The sequence below is a fragment of the Sus scrofa genome, chromosome 1, assembly GCF_000003025.6.
Source record: "Sus scrofa isolate TJ Tabasco breed Duroc chromosome 1, Sscrofa11.1, whole genome shotgun sequence".
Lineage (NCBI taxonomy): Eukaryota > Metazoa > Chordata > Mammalia > Artiodactyla > Suidae > Sus > Sus scrofa.
In genome coordinates, this window is record NC_010443.5 from 36,672,063 (window position 1) to 36,690,362 (window position 18,300).

Genomic DNA, 18,300 nt, shown 5'->3' on the forward strand with positions numbered 1-18,300 from the left:
AAATTCTGGCAGCCTTAACTCTCAAAGCTCAGAGATAACACTTGATTTAAAAGCCCACTAAGAACAAATTGCTTAATCAGAAATCTGGACTTCACAATTAAGGTATTTCATCACCCACAGGATACAGGGAAAAGAAACACATACAGCTACAAAACAAAAAGCCTCATTTTCATTTGATGCTTTGTGGACCAGAGCTAGGGAGAAGAAAAACAGACATGTTTTTCTTGCTTAACTAGTTACTGAAATTCCTAAACAGTAGCTTTCAATAGCCTCTTTTCATCATAAACATATTTTAAACACAGATAACATTTTTCTTTACAGTGGGCTATCCTAATTGATTCCAACTCATGTATGTCTCTAAAGTGATTAAGTCACGATTCCATTTTAATTACTTCTAAACCTCAAGTTTACAATATTTAAAGATTAGGCTAGGTGATCTTAGTTCACTACAATGCTACCATCCCAATAGTCTGTGGTTCTACCTGAAAATTTAAAAATTCTAGTCATTTCATATTACTCAGATCTTAACACTTACAGGATCTTTTTCTTTGGCTTTTGTTTATTTGAAAACTATCCACCACAGAAAATTTTAAGCATGATTATGAGTGCCAAGTTACTTCTGAATTTTAGTTTCCTAATTTGTAATTTAAGTGTGTAATTGCAAATAAAAGCTCCAGGCTTCTAATGAAAATTAAATACCTCAACCATCATGCAAACAGGGTGTCTGCTGAGCTGCTTTTACTCAGTCTTGGTTTGCCTGGGTACTAAATTTACGTTATACATCTCACACTATTTCAGTAATTCTTCTTCATGCCTCTTAATCTGGGTTAGGTGGGTGAAAAGATTTGGAGAGAAAGAGGGGAAGAAACACACTAAATTTCCTTCATTAAAGTTTTCTTTCACATGCAATAAAGTAGGCAATGTTACTCACTCATTCACAAGACGGGTGATTCTTTCATGAGAAAGCCTACCTTGAGAGGCAACATTTAATTATTTATTTTTAGTGACGCAAATATCTGTTTATGTAAAGAGAGAAGAGAGAGAAGATAGGTGTGGATAAAGCACTGGCAAGGTTTACTAAGAGATAAGAGATAGGTGCATAGATGTGGAGAAAACACAGGCACAAGGAGACTGGGGAGGTGAGATAGAGACAGAGAAAGAGCAAGAGAGGAAGAGAGCAACATGAGCCTGGAGGTGGTTTAAATCACTTGTATGGGGGCAGTCCTTCTGGGCTTTCTTGGCCAGAGGAAAGTTATATTTAGATTGGACTGGGGGTGGGGACAATACCAGACATAAAGGATCATGTGTTCAAAGAACTGAGATGCTCGAAAGTTTGGTGCAAGGGGGGAAGCGCTACTAAACAGGGAGGAAAAAATGGTGACAGTCCTGGGGAAAAAGTGAAAAAAGCAGAAAATTTTCAGAATTCATAGAAAAAGTGAAATATGAAGAAAAACTTTAGACATTTTCTGGATAAAATACTATAGAAAACTGAATACTGCGCCTTTAGGAAAGCCAAAAGTTAGGTCTAGGTAAACTTTTGAAGAAAGGTGTGTTATTCCTTTCTGAAATACAGCAAGGATGAGACCAAAAGAGACTGGGTTTTAAGGTGAAAAGTGATTTCTACCACTCATCCATTCAACAAGTATATAATTGAGTGCTTAATTGATGCAGGCATGGTAGTATGCTCTGCAGAGCTACCATTCAGAACTCTAGATCTCAGGTTTAGTACCAGATGCCTCTAGAAGGCACCCTGGAACTAAGTCTAGTTTCATCATGCCTGTCAAACTCTTTGACTCAGGATGCAATGAATTGAATGTAAGACAAATAAGAGTGCACTATTAAAGTTGCTGGTATAGCCTCATAAAGGAAAAAGGCATTACTGAGATAAACAGAATCTGAGAAAGTTCCTTTTGGTAGCAAATATGCAGAAAAGCAAGTCCTACACAGCATTATTATCTGTGCAATATATGAAGGAAGTCTAAGACACTCCCTTGGGAAGTTGTAAATTGAACACAAGTTTTAATCCAACTTATACAGATATAGGAAATCTTACTTTGAGTTCTTTTTAGATGGGAAAGGTGAGGATGACAGGAGATATGCTAGGAAATCTTACTTTGAGTTCTTTTTAGATGGGAAAGGTGAGGATGACAGGAGATATGCTTAGATGGGAAAGGTGAGGATGACAGGAGATATGCTTGGGTTGAAATATTTGCCTCACTTCTACTACCTGAAACTAGATAAAGGACCTGGCTACTATTATTGAACTTGTAACAGAGTAAGTTCTGGAACCAATGGTACAAAGTTAAGTGCTCCCAGAAACTTCAGAAAATTTTGGAAAATACCACGGGGACAAAAAGCACATAACTGAGGCATGGCTAGGGCATGTCACTAAAATTGTCCAGAAATGTCAAAAGAAATACTAATTTTTAAGTGTTCAAATGGGTTGCAAATTCAAATACCTACAGAGATTCAACAGTAAACCTAAGTAAAGCAGGCCTAAGTGGAGTGAATCAAAGAATGTCTTCATCTGAAAGGAGAAGCTATTTAGGTCCAATCGATTGTGTTTATTACTGAAATATTGTCCAATTTTACAAAAGAAGCCAGAAATTTGAATGTGAAACTTAACTATTAAAATATAATCAACTAAATCAATGTTTAAAAAAATTACATGGGTCAAATAAAACTTCTCTCCAGGCCAAATACAGTACCTGGGCCGCCAGTTTATGGTTTCTGGTTATTCCACCCATTATAGATGGCCAACTGTGAGGCCAACAAAGGATCTTCAAGCTGAGACTTAAGAGATATAGGCCTTTCTTCTTGCAAAATATACTTCTATTTTTTGTTTATTAAAAATAAAATTGAACTATACCAGCCCAAACTATCCCAACTTCACCGAGATATAACCTTGAAATAATATCTATCTCCCAGTTTTTCTCTCCTTATTATATGTACCTTTAGATAAGAGTGATTCTAATGTGAATTGTAACTCTGAAAATCTTTTCAGTGTAATTTCTACAGAAAATCATGGGGGAAAATTAGAGGTGAAGACAGGAGAGCATAGAAAAAAAGAACTGAACACAATAGATTTAAGAAAAGTTATCAATAACAACAGCTTCTCTCTTTTGGACTCTTAAAATTAAAGCTAGTAGGGAGCTCAGGAGTGTTATAATCACATGTGGTTCATGGGCTTACGACAAAATGGATTAGGGCTTGCATATATCAAACAGAACATCTTCCATGCTAGCTTCTTCAGAAAGCAGTATCTTTTTCTTTGGGGCAGGGGGAAAGTTAGAAGGGACATTAGAAACTATCACCTTCAAATCCTTAATTTTTTACAGGGAAAAACTTAAACTGTTCTGCTTAGGTGCAGTTAGCAGCAGAGTTGAGATAGTCGCCCAGATTTCTTAAAATATCCAGCAACATTCTTTCCTTTGGATTATTATCCTTGGAGTTCAGTAAGGTAATGGATGTATATAAAAATGCATTACTACTGGCCATGTGTAACTAAAAGAATTAAAGCTACATCTCCATCAAGCCCTGCCAATTGAAAATTCAGTCCTTGTTTTGGAAACTAAATAAAAATCTGTACATGGGCTTTAAGGAATTAATATTAGAAGAGCTTATATTCTAATTGGCAAAATAAGAAATTAAAATTTTAAAACATATGGTAAAATATAACTTAAGACAGCACAAGAGCTATCACAAGGCAGATAAGTGTCTGATGAATATATCATATATCTGATAATCTAGCCTTTAAAAACTATTACCTCCATTAATAAAGAAAAACATCTGCCTTGGTAGTTTATTTAGTAGACAAAACTTAAATGCAAATGAAGATACAATGCCTAAAAATGAAACAAGTTACTTCTTGAGGTGACCTAGTACAATTTTTTGCCCCATAGAACACAAAATGTGCCTCTTATTTAATTTTCTGTGGTGCTTCTAAGCTATGAATCCCTCGGAGTACTGAGGTCATTGCCAGGATATACTGGCCAGCTTGAATTTTTATTTGGACACACATGTCTGATCAAGAGACAAAGCTTTTTAAGTTAAAAAATTAAAAAGGGGAGAAAACTAGAGTTTGTATAAAAATTTGAATCAATTCTAGAGAGAAAAAGACAAAACAATTTCAAAAACAAAGCCACAGCTATTATCAAATTTTTGCTTAGGAAAAGTCAACATGATTAGATTTTTTTTCATCTTTTGTAGGTATAATTTCTAAACAGTAATTATATGCATTTTCCTGAAACATTATCTTATTCGTGAAAATATTGGCTAAAACAATTTTGAAGTAAATTAACATACAATGGCAATGCAAAAATTAACCTTTTCACATGAGTTTTATTAAAAACATCTTCCTACATATCAGTTTCATGCTAGATTAGATTTTCTAGCTTTTGTTTCTGGATGGCTGGGAGTTAGGGTAACCAGGTGTCCCAGTTTGCCTGGGAAAGAAGTTTACTAGGATGTTAGATCTTCAGCGTTAAAGTAGAACAGCTGGGCAAACAGAGACTGGTAGTTGCCCTAGCTGGAATAAATTCATGATCAGTGAGAGACTAAGACTCCAGGAGTGAGAAACTTTTAAAAAGTAACCTAATATTTAGAGCTTATTTTACCTTGGAGGCACCTGCCAATTCTAAGCAAAGGAAGGAGGCTGAGACTCTGGAATGTTGCAGCAGAGCTTTTGAAGATCTAGGACTTTCAACTGAGGGGGAGTTTTCCCTTTAGGACATTTACAGATTCTTGTGCCTATGTGGAAAGATTCCTAGTCAAAAAGCTTAGTGGGCCAAGGATAATCAAGAGGTAAACTAAGTTTCTTCAGAACTATAATTTGACCTTGAATCAACCTAGCCACTGATTAGATTAAGCTGATCACACATCACTGTTGGCATAGTGAAGAAAAGAATGACACTCAAGGAAAATTTTTTAAAGCAAAATATCCAGTTGAGCATAACTGGCAAGTCAAGAGATAGGAACTCATGAACAAAAACCCAGTGAAAAACAAGTAGCAAAAGAGATGATCCAAATGTTGGTATTAACTGACAACTATCTTAAATACAATTAATATGTCCAAAAGAATAAAGGATATGCAAAATAGATAACAGATTAAAAATATTAAGGACGTTCCCATTGTGGCACAGCAGTAATGAACCCAACTAGTATCCATGAGGACTCAGGTTCAATCCCTGGCCTTGCTCAGTGGGTTAAGGATCTGGCAATGCCATGAGCAATGGTGTAAGTTGCAGGCATGGCTCTGATCCCAAGTTGCTATGGCTGTGTCGTAGGCCTGCAGGTACAGTTCTGATTTGACTCCTGCCTGAGAACCTCCATACGCCTCAGGTGTGGCCCTAAAAAGACAAAAAAAAAAAAAAAAAAAAAAAAAAAAGAAAGAAAATAGATATAAGAAGCATTATCAAAAATTTAATAATAATAATACATAATTGGATCCCCAGAAAGGGAGAAAATGGGGCAGAACCAATATTTGAAAAGATAACAGCCAAGAATCTTCCAAAACTGATGAAAAATATTATCCCACAGTTAAGTTCAAGAATGTCAAGCAGAATTAAAAAGTAAAACAAATGAATACAACAAAACAAAACCTAGGAAAATTAACCATAGTAAGATTGCTGAAAACTGGAAACAAAAATCCTTACAGAAAAAAGACGTAAGACTTGCAAACTTCTCAAAAAAAAAAAAAAAAATACATGGAAGCCAGGAGATATGGAATATTTTTAAGTGCTACAACAAGGCAATCTAGAAATCTATACTAAATGAAAATATTTAACATTTAAATTTGATATTTTTTCAGAAAAAAAATCTGAATTTATTATCAAGAAGCACTAAAGGAAATATTAAAGGAATTTCTTCAAGTAGTAAAAAAAAAAAAAAGATCCTAGAGGGAAAAAAATGAAATTGGAGAAATGATAAGCAAAGAAAATGCGAACAGTGAGGGTAGATACAAATATTCACTGGATACTAATTCTAATGTCTTGTGTGATTTAACATACATAAAATTAAAACAAAAGGCATAAATAGGCAAATGAAGTTAAAAGTATTCTAAAGTTCTACAGATGGTCAAAGGTACATGTGATACCCTCCTATAAAGACTGCATAAATACCTGATAAACGAAGGGTATACAATAAGTCGGTGACACATATTATAATTCCCAGCATAAGAATATATAACTAGGGTAACCTAAGGTAAAATGAATCATTACAGTTAATTCAAAAGAAAAGGAAAAAGGCACTGAAAACACCTGGGTCACAGAAAACAAATAGTAAAATGGTAAACATAATGTAGCAGTATTCACATTAACTGTAACTGGACTACAGATCCCAATTACTTTAAATATTATCATACTGGATAAAAGAAAAAACACCCAAGTATTTGCCTAGTGAGAGAAACTTTAAAGAATATAGATTGTTTGAAAGTATCATAATGGAAAATATATATCATACACATACTGGCCAAAGAAAACTCATTGCTAATCAGACATAGGGAATTCTAAAACTCGAAAATGTAAACTGCACATTGTTTAGTCAGAGGTGACAATACCTCAAGAAAACAAGGCAAATAGTTAGGTTTTACATATGATTCTAGGAATATCTCAAAACTGTATCCCTCACCATATTTAATTAGGAAAGCACTGCACTTCAATGTAGCTGAAATAAATAAGGAGGGAACTATAAGATGTCAATGAGCCCATGAAGTTTTATTGACGGTATTTAGAAATATTGGTTGCATAACAAAATTTGGCTATATGCCTCAGAAGATGAATGATTTAAATGACAAATTAATGAAAATCAGTCCTAGAGAAGGGCAACTCATTTATCTACTTTATGGAAATTCTAGTGATTTTATTATTTTTTATTATATTTTATTTTTTTACAGCAACACCTGCAGCTATATAAGTTCCCAGACCAGGAGTCAAATAAGAGCTGCAGCTGCTGGCCTACACCACAGCAACACCAGATCCGAACTACATCTACGACCTATATACCACAGCTTACAGTGACGCTGGATCCCTAACCCACTGAGCAAGGCCAGGGATCGAAACTGCATCCTCAGAGAGACAATGTATGGTTCTTAACCCACTGAGCCACAACATAAAGTCTGACCATTTATTATATTTTGTTTAAATACCCATTGGCCAGCATATTGCCATGTGTTTGTTAAGTAAACAAAGTGGGTAGATATCAACATTAAGTATCTGGGCAACCATGGAAGCACAACTAGCAAGAAAAGCAGCCTCTGGAGTACCAATTCCTCCTCTTTTACTGTTATTTTGACAACCTGAGTTTGTGTAACATAGTCAGATTAGGAGAATTATCAAAACAGGAGTCAGCAAACTTTCTGTAAAGGGCCAGACAGTAAATATTTTAGGCTTATAGGACATGCCATATTTATTGCAACTACTCAACTGCCAAAATGTGTAGCATGAAAGCAATCATAGATAATAGGCACACAGGTGTCTCTATTCCAATAAAGCTTCATTTGCAAAAACTGATCCAGAACAGTTCTCAAAAGTGTGGTCCCTGATGAGCAGCATTAGTATCACCTGGACCTTGTTAGAACTGCAGATTCTCAGCTCCACCCCAGATCTATTGAATAAGAAACTGGAAGGAACTGGACCCAGCAATCTAGTTTAACAAGCCCTCCCTGTGATTTTGAAGCTTGACCAAGCTTGAAAACCACTGATCTAGGTAGTATGCTGCCATGAAACTCACACCCAGTACTCAATGTCAAGATTCAAATACCAGGAGTTCCTGTTGTGGCTCAGTGGGTTAAGAACCTGACTAGTGTCCATGAGGATGTGGTTCAATCCCTGGCTTCTCTCAGTGTGTTGAGGATCTGATGTTGCTGTGAACTGTGGTGTCGGTCGTAGACATGGCTCAAATCCCATGTTGCTTGCTGTGGCTGTGGTGTAGGCCAGCAGCTACAGCTCCAATTCAACCCCTCATATGCAACAGGTGTGGCCATAAAAAGAAAAAAAAAAAAGATTCAAATACCAAAGGCTCATCCTTAGGTCCCTTCATATTCAGCATCCACTAAAAGCAATTGAGAGATAGAGTGGGAAGAAGATGTTGTGACCAAAAAACAAATTACAACAGATATAGATGAGGAAACACATTTGAATTAAATTACTTGCTCAAGGAGTTCCCATCATGGTGCAGCAGAAACGAATCTGACTAGGAACCATGAGGTTGCGAGTTCGATCCCTGGCCTTGCTCAGTGGGTTAAGGATCCAGCACTGCTGTGAGCTGTGGTGTAAGTCACAGATGTGGCTCAGCTCTGGCATTACTGTGGCTGTGGCATAGGTCGGCAGCTGTAGTTCTGATTTGACCCCTAGCTTGGGAACCTCCATATGCCGTGGGTGCGGCCCTGAGAAGACAAAAGACAAAAATAAAATAAAACAATAAATTACTTGTTCAAGGGCTCACAAGCCCTCTTCCTCAACATTCAGAGCATAATTTATTTAATCTAAAACCATGTTTCCCCAACCTATACTGGACCTCATATTCTAGATTCTCTTCATCTTATCAGGTGAAATGGATGGGTGGCACATAAATACCCCAAAGACATAGAAGACAAGCCAATAAACTTCTGCTATCACTCTATTTTCATTGTGTCTTGCTTCTGGTTTACTTCAATCTTTAATTCTTCACATGAAAATACTGGAGTTATAATTGTTAAGACAGTAAAATTTCCACCTATAACAAGAAAACCTTGCAGAAGAGATGCCAAACTCATATAGACATCATCACTTGTCTTCACTGACTCTACCAACTCCCCAGCACATACACACAGACACATACCCTTTTGGTCTTATATTTTACTTCAGGTTAGCAATATTGGGGTCTCTAAAGTTTGGGGCAAAAATCTCCAAGCCTCTCCATATACCAAATTAGAATTGTATTTTGTTCTTTGCTTGTAGAAGCTTAATCTCAACTCACTTTCTAGAAGTTTTCACAATTTTAAAGGTTGAGGTTAGAAAAAAATTCATATAAAAGCCAAAGATAGAAAATGTAAGAATAAACCCAGATTGTATGAAAGCCTTTTGGGAAAGAGGCAGCAGGCCTAACCACCTCTTATGATCACCTGTTACTATATAAGAGAAAAACTTGGGGAAAAATCTCATTTTTAAAATAAGGAAGGTACTAACTCTGAATACATTAGTTCTAATTGTCCTAGAACCAAAATTCAAGAAGACCACAAATAGCGTATGTTGGCAGGAATGTGGAAAAAATGAACCCTTGTACACTGTTGGTGGCAAAGTAAACTGGTGAAGCCGCTGTGAAAAACAGTATGGAGAGTCCTCAGAAACAAAAACAGACCTACCATATGATCCAGCAATTCCACTCCTGGGTATATATCTAAAGAAAATGAAAACACTAATTCAAAAAGATACAGACACCCCAATGTTCATAACAGCATTATTTATGATAGGCAAGATATGAAAGCAACCTGTGTCCATCAACAGATGAATGGATAAAGAAGATATGGTACACGTACACACACATTCACAACAGAATATTACTCAGCCATAAAAAGAATGGAATTTTGCCATTTTTAATGACATGGTTGGACCTGGAGGGAAAGTCAGAGAGAGAAAGACAAATATCCTATGTTATCACTTACATGTAGAATGTAAAAAATAAAATAGAGCAAAATTAGAAACACTCAGAGAACAAACTGTTTTACCAGTGGGGAGAAGGGGGAAGGGGCAAAATGGGAGCAAGGGATTAAGAAGTACAAACTACTATGTATAAAATAAACCACAAGGATATATTACACAGCATAAGGAATACCATTATTTTATAATGTTATATAATATAATGGAGTATTATCTGTAAAAATTATGAATCATTGTGTTGTACACCTGAAACGTATACACTGTAAATCAGCTATACTTCAATCAAAAAAATAAGGAAGACATCAACTCTCCGAAGACATTAGTTCTAATTATCCTAGAATCAAAATTCCCTACTTCAGCTCTTATTTTAAAATAAAAGCAAGTAAGAAATAAGATTTTCATATTACATACATTTACAGAAATACTAATAGGGACAGACAAGAGGGGGAAAACGGAAAAGCCCCCCTCCCAAGAATCTACTCTAACCAAAGGACAAGGGGCACCCTAACAATACAAAACAATTTTGGATAATACCCATTTCTTCTTCTTTTTTTTTTTTTTTTTTTTTGTCTTTTTGCCATTTCTTGGGCTGTTCCCGCAGCATATGGAGGTTCCTAGGCTAGGGGTCAAATGGGAGCTGTAGCCACCGGCCTAGCCACAGCCACAGCAAGGTGGGATCCAAGCCGCATCTGCAACCTACACCACAGCTCACAGCAATGCCGGGTCCTTAACCCACTGAGCAAGGCCAGGGCCAAACCCGCAACCTCATGGTTCCTAGTCGGATTCATTAAGCACTGAGCCACAATGGGAACTCCAATAACCATTTCTATTCCAGCCAAACACCACAGATAAAAACTGAAGCCCCTACTCTCCACCCTCATCAGCAATGGTCAAGTAGACAGCTTCGACTTCTACTCTTGCCAGGCTGTAATGATGCACAGCTAATCCTTCTCCTAGGGTGGTGTCAGAGCAGGCCAAATGGGGAGCTAAAAATTCCATTCTGAGCCAGAATTTCATTCACACCCAGCAGTAACAAGGCAGCCCATCCTCTTCTCGTTGGGTAAATATCAGAGTTCTATCAGAGAGACAGCACGTTCACCATTCAGTAGTAATAAGCACATGATCTCAGAGTTTCAGTGAAGGCCACATACATAGTCTAGTGTCCCACCCTCATGATGTTGTTAAAACAAAGAGCTCCTTCCCATCCCACACTGAACAGTATTTGAAACTAGTGAAGACTTTTTCACCATTGTGTGGGGGCAAAATGGACCCCTTCCCTCAACATCTGTGAACCAAAGTTACATAGCAGCAACAAGGTGGCCCAACTGGAATGGTATCACCAAAGGCCTAGTGAGGGGCCTGAACTCCACCTCTTCCTGGTAGTAATACAATGAGAAAATCCCCTCCATCTTCACCACTAGTTGTCAGAGGCTCAGTGGAGGACCTGGACTTCTAAACCCAAGAGCAGTTAGGCACCCCTTGTTAGGCAGTGCCATGTTTCATCCACCAGAATTGTGTAAGAAAACCTGTGATAGCAAAGATTAAAATAAAATCTAGTGTTATAACATTAATAGCCCAAATGTCCAGGATTCAATAAAAAAAAAAAAAATCATTCCTCATAAGGAATCACAATCTCAAGAGTGCCCTGGCAGCCTAGCACAGCAGTTAAGGATTCAGCATTGTCACTGTTGTGTCTCAGGTTCAATCCCTGAACCAGGTAATTCCACATGCCACTGGAGTGGCCAAAAAAAAAAAAAAAAAAATTCAAACTGAATGATACACAAATGTCAACACCAAGGTGGTACAAATGTTAGTGTTATCAAAGATCTGAAAGCAGCCATCATAAAAATTAATAACGTACTTGAAACAAACAAAAATAGAAAACCTCCATGAAGATATAAACAAATGGGAATCTGCAAACTAAAAATTATAACTGAAAAAAGTCAATGGCAGAATGTGGAAGAAAGGAAATAATCAATGAATTAGAACATACAAATTATCCAATCTAAACATCAGAAAATAGACCAAAAACAAAAAAAAACCCCAAAAAACAGGCTCCAGGAATGTTTGAATTAAAATATATATATATATATATTCTTACATTTGCGTCACCAGAGACCTAGAAGGAGAGGAAAAATAGGCTAAAAGATATTCAAAAAAGTAATGGCTGAAAGAAAACCCCCCAAATTTGGCAAAAAACAAAGATTCGCAGTGACCTCCAAATAGGATATACTCAAAGAAATCCATGCCTAGATACATCATAGTATATAATGGAGACAGAAAAATCTTGAAAGTAGCCAGAGAAATGCATTACCTGTATGAGAAAAACATTCTGAATTACAACAGATTTTTCATCAAAAAACATGGAATTTTGAAGGAAGTGATTCATTTTTCAACTGCTAAAAGTTACAACATGGAATTTTATATCCAGTGAAAATATGCTTCAGGAATGAAGAAGAAATCAAGACATTCTCAGAGGAAGGAAACAAAATCTCTCACCAGCAGACTTAACCTAAGGTGAACTTCCTTTTTCATTATCTCATTATTTTATTTATGGATTGAAAGACTCAACATAGTATAAAGATGACAGTTTTCCCCTAATTGATATACCAGTTTAATGAAATTCCTATCAAAATTTCAGCAAGCTTTTTTGCAGGTACAAACAAAATTATTCTAAAATTTATACAAAAAGGCAAAGGGACTAGAAGAGCCAAAATAATTCTGAAAGAGAACCAAGTGAGAGGAACCATTCTACCTGATTTCAAGACTGATTATATAGCCACAGTAATAAAGACTTGTGTTGCTGATGGAGGGAAAACTTAGGAATAGCCCACACAAGTATGACCAATGGAATTTTAACAAAAGTACAGAAGAAATTCAATAAAGGAAAGAGTCTTTTCAAAAAATTGTTCTGGAACCACTGAATAATGAGACATTTAAAATTAAAACAAACTATAACTTGTAAAAAATAATACAGAAGAAAATCTTCAAAGACATTAAGTTTGGTAAAGAGTTATTAAACATGACACCAATAGCATGATAAATAAAATATTAAACTTCATCAAAATTGAAAATTGTTACTTTTCAAAAGATTCTGTTAAAAGATAAAAGGCCATCTATATAAAAGAAAATATTTGCAAACCACATTATCTGATCAAGGACCCTTACCTAGAATAAAGAACTCTCAAAATTCAACATTAGAAAAACAAATAATCCAAAAAGAAAAAGGGCAAAATGAAGAAATATTCCAACAAAGAGAAAAAAATGGATGACAAACATATGAGAATATGTGCAACATCATTAGCCAACAGAGAAATGTAAATTAAGAACCATGATGAGCCATTTCTATCAAAGTAGCTAAAGTAAAAAAATAATAGTACCAAATGTTCACGAGAGTAAGAAAAAACTGCTCTCTCATAAAGTGTTAATGGGAATACAAAATGGTACAGACACTCTGGAAAGCAGTTTGGCTGTTTCTTTTTTAAAAAACTAAACATATACTTACCATTCAATCACATTCCTGGGCATTTATCCCAGAGAAATGAAAACTGTATAAAAACTGATACACAGTTGTTTATAACAGCTTTATTAGTGATAGCCAAAAACTAGAAATGATCAAAATGTCCCTTAATGAGTAAATAGCTGTACAAACTGTGGTACATAAATACCATGGAGTACAACTCAATAATAAAAAGGATCAAATTGCTACATGCAACAATATAGGAGATCAAGATAGCTATGCTGAGTGAAAAAAGCAAATTCCCAAAAGTCATAACCTGTACGATTCCATCACAATGGGAAAGTCACAGAGATGGAGAACAGATGAGCAGTTTCCAGGGCTTAGGGCTGGTGGAGGTAGGAGGGGGAGGGTTGAGTGTACAATGGTGGGTAGAACAGCATAATGGAGAACTGTATAGTGATGAAGTAATTCTATATCTTGATGGTAATGGTTGTTGCACAAATTTATAATTGTGTTAAAATAGCACAGAATTACACATGCACACTGTACCATGTAAAATTCCTGGTTTTGATACTGTACTATAACTAAGATGTAGCCATTAGGAGACAACTGGATAGAAAATACAACTGGACCTCTCTGCACTATCCTTGCAAGTTCAAAATAAAAAGTTAAAAGCATAACTATTACATGATATGCAATAAACTTCTAAAAAATTACTTGGGATGAAACAAACACCCATCTAATATAGCTGTGTGACTTGAAGAAAATAAGTCAGTTTGCTCTGTAATTTTTTTTGGTTTTGGAAGGAAATAGGTTTTGAAAACACTTTGTTGATATTTACAGTTGAGATATTATATAATTACACTATTGGCCTAACATAAAAGTACACTGCATTGCTTAGACAAGGGCATTAAAGAGTTAAAATACTTAAAATGTTCCTAGATTTGACTGTACATTTCCTTCCTTCAGAGATTAAATTGGTTCCATAGTTAATTGTGGCTAAATCTAAATACTCATAAATTTAATTCTAAGAAATACATCTTTCCAAGCTGCTTCATGTATTGAGATTTCATTTCTGATATATAAAACATCTGCAATGCCAATAAAAGGGAAGTAAAATGAACTAAAGCACCCTTTAAATGAAACAATTCCGCAAAAACAAAGTTATATATTTCTAGGTGTTTACTTGAGATATTTCAATACCAGTAAAAAAAATATACAAACACACACATCCCTCAAACTAGCCAACATTTTAATACACAATATTAACCACTATATAAAAAGTGCTTTTTCACGATCTGATACCACCTAAAATAATACATGATTAATTTTCAAAATGTGTTCTTTGACTTCTAACCTCTGCTCTTCTTTAGAATTACCTGTGAGGGGGAAAAAATGAAGATTTATATTATACCTATGGCAAAGAAAACAAATCCTCAACAAAAAGTTTAAAGAAAGTCCTATGTGTACAATATGCAAGTCTCTGAACTTATAAAACCCAATTTGGAATGTGATTAGGGAATCTTTTGCCTTATAAATGGTTTCAGACTTCTCTAAATTAGCCTACTTCTCTCAAAGAATATAAAACATGCCTAGATTCTCAAAATCTGGTTTTATAATAGTCACTTCTAGATGTCAACTTCTTCAATTGTGCCAAAAGTATCCAAATTAATGGCTCCCACCTTGAGGTTTATAGACAATTTAGTAAAGCAGGGAGTTAAAGAATGTTCCAAGATTTGAAAACCCTATTATAAATCAGGCATTTAACAACTATAAAACAATACAAAATCCACTGTAACACCAAATTTCTTATATTTAGGCTGGAATTATTAAATCACAGACCAAAACTAGTCACCTCGTGCTGAAAAGTTTGCTAGGTAGATAATTTTCAAGACATGAAGCCCATAGGAGAAATAAAACAAAATGAGATTTAAGTTGTAAAAGACAGGGAACATTAGAGACCAGAATACATTCAAAAAAAATTTTTTTAAACTTACCTACTTTTAGGTAAGAACACTTATAATTTATTAATAAAAATAAACCAACCCTAAATTTAAAATAAACACATACACTCTTCAAGCTCTTAAGCTTTGCTTTACCTGCAGGAAACACTTATATTGACCTTCAATAGTTTAGAAACTTGTTGGAATGTCTATAATTTTAAAGGGAATTTAAAGCCCCTAAAACAATGCCATGGCATGCCCACTTGTAGGCTTTCAGAGGTCACCAAATAGGTCTATACCCCAGGCCAGTACTTCTCTGTTCTATAAGATTTTAGTATGAGGACTGCAAAAGAAAATACTATGTACTCAAATGAATTTACAAAATTATGTATGTTATACATCCAAATTTACAAAATGCTAAGTTAAGCAGAGTCCAACAAATTACTGCTGTATTTCTCATACCCTTTCACAATTTTACATAACTACAGTTATATAAAGATATTAGCATTCATGGGGGAAAAAATGTAATTGTAATGTATACATGTAAGGATAACCTGACCCCCTTGCTGTACAGTGGGAAAAAAATAAAAAAAAAATATTAAAGATATTAGCATTCATTGTGGGAAGTTGGATAAAGGTACCGGGAAACACTCTACTATTTTTCCATCTTCTGTGACACCATAATTATTTCCATATATTTTTTTTTTCAAAACAAAAAATCTATTAAGTGGTACATTGCCAAAAATAAATCTCTCTCCCATATCATCCCCCAGTCAACCATGTGCCAATTTCTTGCATATTCTCAAAGAAACAAGCTCTCTCTATATAACACTCTGACTATTCAAAGAGGTATACAGTATGTTAGGTTATACAAACTTATCTGACCCCAGAAGCCTTTCATGTTGGGGCATCTATTAATATCAAGTGGAAATAATCTTGGGAACATATATGGGAAAAACTCTGCCCTAAGCATCATACTCTTATATTATACGGAAATATCAGTAAGAGGCAATCTTCTCTGAGATCTGATTCATAAGTCACACAAATATCAAAACACACTTAGAAAAGTAATTACGTAAACTTAAATTACGTAAAATGATGAAGAAAGTTAAGTTTTGATAAATTTCAAGGTCACAAACTTTCTCAACTGTATATAGGCTACTACAAATAATACAGATTAGCAGTCAAAACATTCATTTCCCTCTAATACAGCAATAAAGCAATGGCCATGAATCTTTCCATCAGAAATCCATAATACACATATAAAGAAAATCTAACTTTGTAATAAAAACCCATGAAAAGCCAAGCCATCAGCTCATCAACAAAACTGAATAAGGAATCTAAGTCAGGCAGAGGTGATGAACCAGGTGGTGTTTTTAAGGTAACTGTGCTCAAGAAAAGAAATTCAGATTTTTACCTTTGCTGCAGCCAGTACATGGTCCTTTTTAATGACACCACACTTATTCTCACACGCATTTGCCCGAGATTCTTCTGCTAATCGATGAACAAAGAGTAAACAGTTCAGATGCACCTTTAAAAGAGAAAATTCAAAGGATTTTAAAACTCAAACACTGATGCTTTGAAATAATGACTTTTAAAAACAAGATCAAAAAATTAAATATTGCACTAATTACTCTGGTTAAGTCAATTAACTATTATTTAACATAACACAGAATTCAGTTTAGTATAGGTGCATGTCAGGATTTCATAAAAAAAAGACTGAGTTATTACAATGCATGAAACAAGGCTATGTGAAGCTGACCAAAACCCATAGACAATAACATTACTATAAAGCATCATTATGGAGTTCCCGTTGTGGCGCAGTGGTTAACAAATCCGACTAGGAACCATGAGGTTGTGGGTTCGATCCCTGCCCTTGCTCAGTGGGTTAACGATCCGGCGTTGCCGTGAGCTGTGGTGTAGGTTGCAGAAACGGCTCGGATTCCAAGTTGCTGTGGCTCTGGCATAGGCCGGCGGCTACAGCTCCAATTCGACCCCTAGCCTGGGAACCTCCATATGCCGCAGGAGCAACCCAAGAAATAGCAAAAAGACAAAAAAAAAAAAAAAAAAAAAAAAAAAAAAGCATCATTATATCAAAACTTAGGGACAACTCTATTAAGAATAAATATTCCTGTTTCTCCTTTCAACTAAATTTAAGTTTCTAATGTAATTTAAAAATTCCTCTATATTAAAAAAAAATATTGACTACTGTATTTAAGGCTAATCATGTCTCATTCTACAATCCAAGGTCTAAAGATTTTTTAACTATATATTTAATTTGAAATATCTAATCAGAAACATGTTAATTAAAATTTTAGGTTAACTGAATTGAAAAACATGTACAAAGGTCAAGTTACTTGTCATCCAACAATATCAAAATAATTACATCTGCTATTAATAATCTTTAAGGCTCTTTAAGAAATTCAAACTAGATAATATAAGCAGACAGTACAAGATTCAAAAGTCCATAACGGAGCAAAAAAAAAAATTCCATCGTGTCTCATTGGTTAACAAATCATCCATGAGGATGCAGGTTTGATCCCTGGCCTCGCTCAGTGGGTTAAGAATCTGGCGGTGCCACAAGCTGTGGTGTAGGTCAAAGACTCGGCTTGGATCCCATGTTGCTGTGGCTGTGGCTTAGGTCAGCAGCTACAACTCCAATTCAACCCCTAGCCTGGGAACCTCCATATGCCACAGATGTGGCCCTAAAAAGCAAAAAAAAAAAAAAAAAGTCCCTAACAGGCTGTAGTTATATAAGGTGTTGGCACTGTGAGGAAGCTAGGTAAAAGGTACATAGGAATTCTCTACTATTTTTGGCACTTCTTGTGAATCTTTTCCTCAAAATTAGCATACAAAGCAAAAGGTCTAGGGAGTTCCCAGTGGTAACGAACCCAACTAGTGTTCATGAGGATGCAGGTTTGATCCCTGGCCTTGCTCAGTAGGTTAAGGATCTGACATTGCTGTGAGCTGTGCAATAGGTCGAAGACATGGCTGGGGTCCCGAGTTGCTATGGCTGTGGTGTAGGGCAGCAGTTGTAGCTCCAATTCGACCCCTAGCCTGGAAACTTCCATATGCTGCAATCGACACCCTAAAAAGCAACACACACACACACACACACACACACACACACACACAGGTCTACAAAAGTTTAGACTAACAAAAGTTTCCCTTCTACATCAACCCCTAGTCAACCATGGTTGCCAGTTTCTTGCATATTCTTAAAGAAACATCTACATATAGGCAAATCATATATATATTATAC

General features: G+C 35.6%; 1 protein-coding gene across 5 annotated transcripts in view; it reads right to left on the reverse strand.

Annotated features, from left to right (window-relative positions):
• Positions 1–18,300, reverse strand: part of CENPW (centromere protein W) — a 290,297-nt gene that overhangs the window by 266,370 nt on the left and 5,627 nt on the right. For 3 of the 5 annotated variants that reach the window (XM_021088572.1, XM_013992579.2, XM_013992577.2), the window contains exon 2: positions 16,456–16,569. In XM_021088572.1, the coding sequence (XP_020944231.1) occupies positions 16,456–16,569 (114 nt within the window). Of the gene's footprint in view, positions 1–13,200; positions 14,475–16,451; positions 16,570–18,300 lie in introns of those variants that run through there. The other 2 variants (XM_003121218.4, XM_013992580.2) reach the window with 2 other exon arrangements.